This window comes from Prenolepis imparis, unplaced genomic scaffold, assembly GCF_030444845.1.
Source record: "Prenolepis imparis isolate NDT839.2.m4 unplaced genomic scaffold, iyPreImpa1.0 SCAF_1, whole genome shotgun sequence".
Classification (NCBI taxonomy): domain Eukaryota; kingdom Metazoa; phylum Arthropoda; class Insecta; order Hymenoptera; family Formicidae; genus Prenolepis; species Prenolepis imparis.
Window position 1 is genome coordinate 24530172 of NW_028141159.1, and position 6835 is coordinate 24537006.

Below are 6835 nucleotides of genomic sequence, written 5' to 3' on the forward strand. Positions count from 1 at the left end.
ATTCACGGTTTAAGCGCCGAACAGCTGCAATTTGTGCCAAAAGCATTTTTATTGCGATACGAAAATCACATCCACTACGTGTGGGACAAGCTTCCGGAACACATAAAGGCGGATCCAGAGATTCAGACCTGTCGCCGCTGTTTCAAACATTATAATCGATCGTGGCAGCAAACGCACATCGACGGTCCAGCGCCGATGATAAAGGATTGCAGCGAATGTCAACGAAAATAGGTAGTGATCTCTTTAATCGCGCGATAAACGCACTTCCGATCGAATTCCATATCCCCGGCTATCAGTTTTGCGGTCCGGGGACTCATTGGAAAAGCGATTGGCTAGAGGTGATAATCGAGGCAATCAAATAATATTACCCATTGAAACATGGAAATCTCTAATGCGGAAACGAGCAGACATTGAGCAGCTAACTGAAACTCCACTATGGATTAGTGATCTGATACTCGAAGCGATTAACATGTATACTTCAAAAATTATAAAAATTACATTATCTGATAATTCTTTGTACATGAAACCATCAACGTTACTACATTTATTCGATTTCGACAAATGTATTGATCATATGTATTCCTGGCTGTGTGAGAATACTCATAGTGTTAATGAAAAATTTAAGCAATTTGTAAATGTATTACAACGCAATAATATCCGCGATGTGAGCAATGCCGCAAAGGCGATACGTGATAGTAATATGTTTAATAGCGAATCACTTATAGATTGTGAATTGATAACTTGTGCTATAAATGAAATTATTTATAATGCTTGCAACAAATAAATTATTTTACTGTTAAACTGTGTTTAATTATTTCTTTCCCGCCCCTGTTCTATATGTATATGAATAGTATGATGTGCACATGCATTATCAGCAAAACTCTTCAAAAAATGATGAGCTAGATGATACTCCAGTTAGAACAGAGAGATGAAGAGAGATGTAGAATTAAAATCAAGAGGGGAGCAACATTATAATATATGTGTCGTGTCATAGAGTAGCAGACTTATACTCGCATGCTCGTGCTGTGCGGTTGCATGAAACTGTATGATATACTCTAATTGAAGGGAAAACGTGTTGCAAACGTGTAGATGCTCCCTAAATCAGATTTTATCGTGCAGTGTGTCCTATTTGCACATATTAAACTGTTAAAAATTAAAACACTTAAAGTGTGAATTCTGCAAGTGCTGTGAAGATGGCAACTCTGATGAAATATATTGCATCACTGGAAAAAGATGTGTTAGAAATTGCTGCTGTGATGGAAAGAAAAAATTTAGCAGTGCGTCCGACTGAAAGTGGTAAAGTGAGTTATCTGTTCTGGGAGTTAGATTGTGATGAATGTATCGACTTGTTAGAAGGACAATGCTCACAAGAACTTTTGACATTTGTAGACCTGACAATAAACTCGAAAAACTTTTTAATTAAAAATTTGCAATCACGGACAGCTCGAATCGCGCGACTTGAAAGAGAAAGAAAATTTCTATGCAAATGTTACTTAAGCATAGATACCAGTGTTCCTGCGCTCCGGTGAATTCAATCGTCCAGATGATACATGGACGAGAAATAGGTTTGAGAAAACGTCATACAGCTACTCTACAAATTCAAATATCTAATAATTTCCTAAAACCCACATAACCCTAAGTTCCGTCTCCGCGGAACCAGGATATCTCCTTGGAGATTTCCCCTGTGATATAAAAAAAAAAATTTTAAAAAAAATTAAAAAAAAGATATCGCAATTTCCTTGTGAGCATGGCGACTTCTTTGAGAAGGAATAAATGTAGTAAGTATCTCTTTAAATTTATAATAAATAAAAAATTTTAAAGATTATTAATATTTTTTGTGTTATACAGGAGTCCCGCCCAGCCGTCGCCTCCGCTTGCTGCTTCAAACATCATCACCTCATCATCACCATCACCATCGCTCAACACCGCCCCACATACCCCTATACATTTTATATTTTTATATTATTATTGTATTATTATATTTCATATTTTAAATTTTATATACTTTTTTACATTTTATATTAATTTATATTTTATATTTTATATATTTTATATTTTAAATTCACACACACACAAAATTGTATCATTGCACACACACACCTATTTTATAAATAAACATTTTAAATATTAAATAAATGTATTTATTTTAGAATAAGTCCTCTCTCCCCTTCCTCCTATTAAAAATATTAATTTAAAAAAAATATTATAAAAAAAAGAAATATTTAAAAAATTCTCTCTTACGAACGCCTCTCTCTTTGCGTTCTCCTTCGCTGCATCAGCTCTCGCGCTCTCCTTCGCGTCATCTCGCTACCTCTCATCATCTCGCGCTATCTCTCTCGCTCTTGCGTCATCTCTCTCGCGTGCGCCTCGCGCTCTCCTTCGCGTCATCTCGCTACCTAGCCATCTCGCACTATCTCTCTCGCTCTTGCATATACGCCTCGCTTGCGTTATCTCTCTCACGTGTGCCTCGCGCTCTCCTTCGCGTTCCTCTCTCCCCGCGGACCCCTCATCCAAAAAAAACTTCATGCGGTCTTTCGCGGATTCCTCTCTCCCCGCGGATCCCTCGCGGACCCTAAAATCGCGGACGCTCCCCCTCCCCGCGGACCCCTCGCGGAACCGGTACCAAAATCGCGGACGCTTCCCCCTCCCCGCGGACCTCTCGCGGACCCGGCACCAAAATCGCGGACGCTCCCCCTCCCCGCGGACCCCTCGCGGACCCGGCACCAAAATCGCGGACGCTCCCCCTCCCCGCGGACCCCTCGCGGTACATCGCGGACGCTTCCCGCGTGACGTCATTCCCCCTCCCCGCGTGACGTCATTCCCCCTCCCCGCGTGACGTCATTCTCCCTCCCCGCGTGACGTCATTCCCCCGCGCGATGGGTTCCCCTCGCCCATCACCCCCCCCCCCATCCTCCTCATTGCCCCTGAGTTAGAACCGGCCTTATATCACTACTGAGAGCGTTCCATATATCGCAGTTCGGATTTCCGTATACTGTCGCCCCCCCCTCTCTCTCCCTCTCTCTCTCCCTCTCTCTCCCCCTCTCTCCCCCTCTCTCATCCTCTCTCTCTCTCTCTCTCTCTCCCTCTCTCTCTCCCTCTCTCTCTCTCCCTCTCTCTCTCTCTCCCTCTCTCTCTCTCTCTCTCTCTCTCTCTCTCTCTCTCTCTCTCTCTCTCTCTCTCTCTCTCTCTCTCTCTCTCTCTCTCTCTCTCTCTCTCTCTCTCCCTCTCTCTCTCCCTCTCTCTCTCCCTCTCTCTCTCTCTCTCTCTCTCTCTCTCTCTCTCTCTCTCTCTCTCTCTCTCTCTCTCTCCCTCTCTCTCTCCCTCTCTCTCTCCCTCTCTCTCTCTCTCCCTCTCTCTCTCTCTCTCCCCCCCCCTCTCTCTCTCTCTCTCTCTCTCTCTCTCTCTCTCTCTCTCTCTCTCTCTCTTCCTATTTCGTTTGAGAGAGAGAGCGTGCGACTTCGCGTTTCTACTAGTTTGGCCCACATAAGACTGTCGCAATTATTACAGTTTATCTTATATATACTAAGTTTATGCAATTTGCATTTTCCAGAGGATCTTTATGGACTTTTAATATTACGCATTTTATTGAGATCATTATGTGCAATTCTAGTATTAATCTTCTTTGTGATGGTTTTGAATTGCTCCGATATAATAGGAACATACGGTTTAATAAAGAAGAAATCTCGCTCATCATTCTGTTTACAAATGTTGTTCTTTCTATTGTAGGTGTATAATTCTTATTTTCAATATGTATATATTAGGGTGGTCGTTAAATGGAAGATCATGTTGGATGGTCATAAATCAGCTCCAAATGTAGAAAAAATGATTCTCTAATTTTTTCAGATTTTTATTTTCAGCCCTGAGTCTCCCTGTTTGCACGTGAAATACCTAAAACAAAAGCCCAATGTATCATCAGGACTACCAATACAAGAAAATAAGCTGCATTAAAAAAGAATACAAAAAAAAAATTATATCTTCAACAAAAAAAAAAATCAATGGAAAATAATAAATTAATCGATATATTGATTACTCCGTAAAATAATAATTTAAATTTTTTCACTCGATTTGTGTGTAGTATAACACCTCTCTCTGAGAAATACCTCATATACGATGTTTTACTATTTTCACGGCAATGAAACGTATTTCATAAAATGTATTTTAGACTAGAACTAACTTAAATAAATATTTTTTAAATGAAAAAGAAAATTATTGCCAACAGGGAGACTCAGGGCTCAAAATAAAAATCTGAAAAAATTAGAGATTTTTTTTTTTTCACATTTAAAGCCGATTTACGACTATCCAACATTAAAATTCTGAAAAAACCCATATAAGGACCACCCTAGTATATATGTATCGCGCGATTATTATTGCCGATAGCGACTTAGCGTTTCACCTTTGATTGTCTTGTATTCGGTTATTTTGTATATTCGTTTATTTCGTGTTTATACGTGACGACAGAGATTCGATCGAAAACAATAGACGCGAGCGTTCGTGTAGAAAATCAGAGGACGGATTACTTGTCGCTTAGCGATTGGCTCGACATTGCAAGGAAGGGATAAATTTTAGGGAACAGTATAAATATCGACGATTTTGGATCGAGACACACTCTTATAGACACTCTCTTTTACGAGGAATAAGATCTCTCTCGTCACGGCGATAAGAAGAACCGAAGAATAGCACAGCGAGAATTAAAGCATTATAGACAAGGATTGAGACCGAGCGACAGGAGCATAACGGTATTCTCGACATAATTACTTTCGCAATAAATAAACATACTCTCTTATTATTTGACGTTAAGCTGCTCACTCAATTATTTTGTGTCTCGTCCTCTACACGGCGTATCCGTATACATTTATATTCCCTGACAAAAGAAAACAACGAGATATCCTACTACACTATTTAAATAATCGTTAAATCGTTGTTTATTTTATAAATTCTTTAAACTTTTATAAACTTTATATAAATTTTATCTTTTTAATATAAATAAAAAACAAAAAATTACATAAATATATTTACATGCAAAATTACAAAAAAAATGTGTGTGTGTTTATTGTTTATAAAAAACATTTACTTAATGACTTCTTTCATAACATTTTGAATGTGTTATACATACATATTATTGATTTCTCGATTAATATTTAGTTAGCAACAAAAATGCATTTGAAATAAAAAACCATTTAAATGTAAGTATAAAATAGTTTTTGAAAACATGTCTGTTAAATGCAAAATACAAAATAGACATTTTACATTTTATTTCTATTTTAAATACATCTATTTCAAATAATGCATATCCCTGGTTATAGGATCGATTCTAACTCACAATCAAATCTAAGAGGGGCGCGGAAGCGGAAAAGTTGGAATAGGAGAATGACGTACGCAAAGGAGGAGGGAGGGCAATCCACGTGCGTCTATTCATGACGCGCTCGTGTGTGTGTGTGTGTTTAGAAATTCAGCAATGTCTTTTATCAATTTAGCTTGCTTTGGAATTCCGTTGCTCAAAGATTGTATTAGATGACTGCTAACGTTTTTTTTTTTACGTGAATTTACGTGAATTTTTGAGTGCGGTCGCGCCGGCGAACGACGATCGCGCGAGTTATATATAGAAACGGAATATTATTGCAATGTAAAATATTTTTGATCTCGAATATTATTAAGGCAAGACTGTTAAGCCAAGCCAAACGCCGATGTTTATAAGTGCTGGGATTTACTTGCCATTTACGGCGAGATTTCGAGACGCACGCTTCTTGCCCCCCACTCCTCGCTCGCGTCATAGCAACGCAGCGCCGGCCGCTCGTAACTAAGGAGCGCGGCACAGGCGCGAGCGAGGAGTGGGGGACAAGAGGCGTGCGTCTCGAAATCTCGCCGTAAATGGCAAGTAAATTCCAGCACTATATAAGTGATAAGTCAATTCACTTGATAGATAATAGAAGATTCGAAACAAGCTAATAGTTTAGTGAAAAAGTAAACACGACGATCGATTAATAAAGTAAGAGGATTGTAAAAGAAAAACTAATTAATAATTACATCAATAAGAGTCTCTACCGAACCAGCCGAGATTCTGTGACATGCCAGCAGCAGCAGAACCTCGACCCTTGTCGCTTCCTACAGAATCGGCTAGCAAGAGAGCCACGGCAAGCCATTGCATCGTGGACTTTTTGAACGAGTAGTCCAATAGCAACGCCAAGCTCAGCAGGTTATTAACTAATTGTAAAACCAGCCAGAGACGTGATCTGGGGATGCAACAAATGTTGGAATTACTATTTGGCCGAGCATAAATACTTAGATTGCCCGTAGCTATGCAAATGCATATATTGTTAGGGATGGCCGCAGAAATGTGATACTTTTCTATCCGGCCTGCCAGTACAAATGGCACAATTTAGGATCGTATCACCCGGATCGGGGCTATCTTGGACAAAAGCAGATCAAGTAGTTGTTTGGAATTTCTCCTGCTTCTCCTCTCCTATGTAAAGCAAGAATCAGAATACCTGAAACAAATCCCAAATGCAACTACATGTTGCAAACTGCATCCTTTTTCTTAAAAACAACTATGCCATTTTTTTACAACAATTCGTCTTATTATTCTATACATAAAAGTATTAAGATTATCGAAAATTAAATATTTTACGAGATATTTTGTATTTTATATCAAAATATATCAGATTATAAGATATAAAATATTTCGTAAATTGTTCAATTTTTGACTATTTTACCCTCATAATTTTTTATGCAAAATGTTACAAGGAATCTATTTATACAAAACACTTAGGGTAGTTCCATTTAAAAAAATCGAGTTGACTTTAAAATGACCTTAAAAAACGCAACTCAAGGTCAAACT

General features: G+C 38.7%; 1 protein-coding gene across 1 annotated transcript in view; it reads right to left on the reverse strand.

Annotated features, from left to right (window-relative positions):
- LOC145932988 (uncharacterized) overlaps positions 1-6527 on the reverse strand; it is a 218765-nt gene extending 212238 nt beyond the window's left edge. The window contains exons 1-2 of the mRNA XM_083032246.1: positions 6486-6527; positions 6025-6102 (exon numbers count right to left, since the gene is read on the reverse strand). Of these exons, the coding sequence (XP_082888372.1) occupies positions 6025-6102; positions 6486-6527 (120 nt within the window). The remainder of the gene's footprint in view (positions 1-6024; positions 6103-6485) is intronic.
- Positions 6528-6835: the final 308 nt, after the last annotated feature.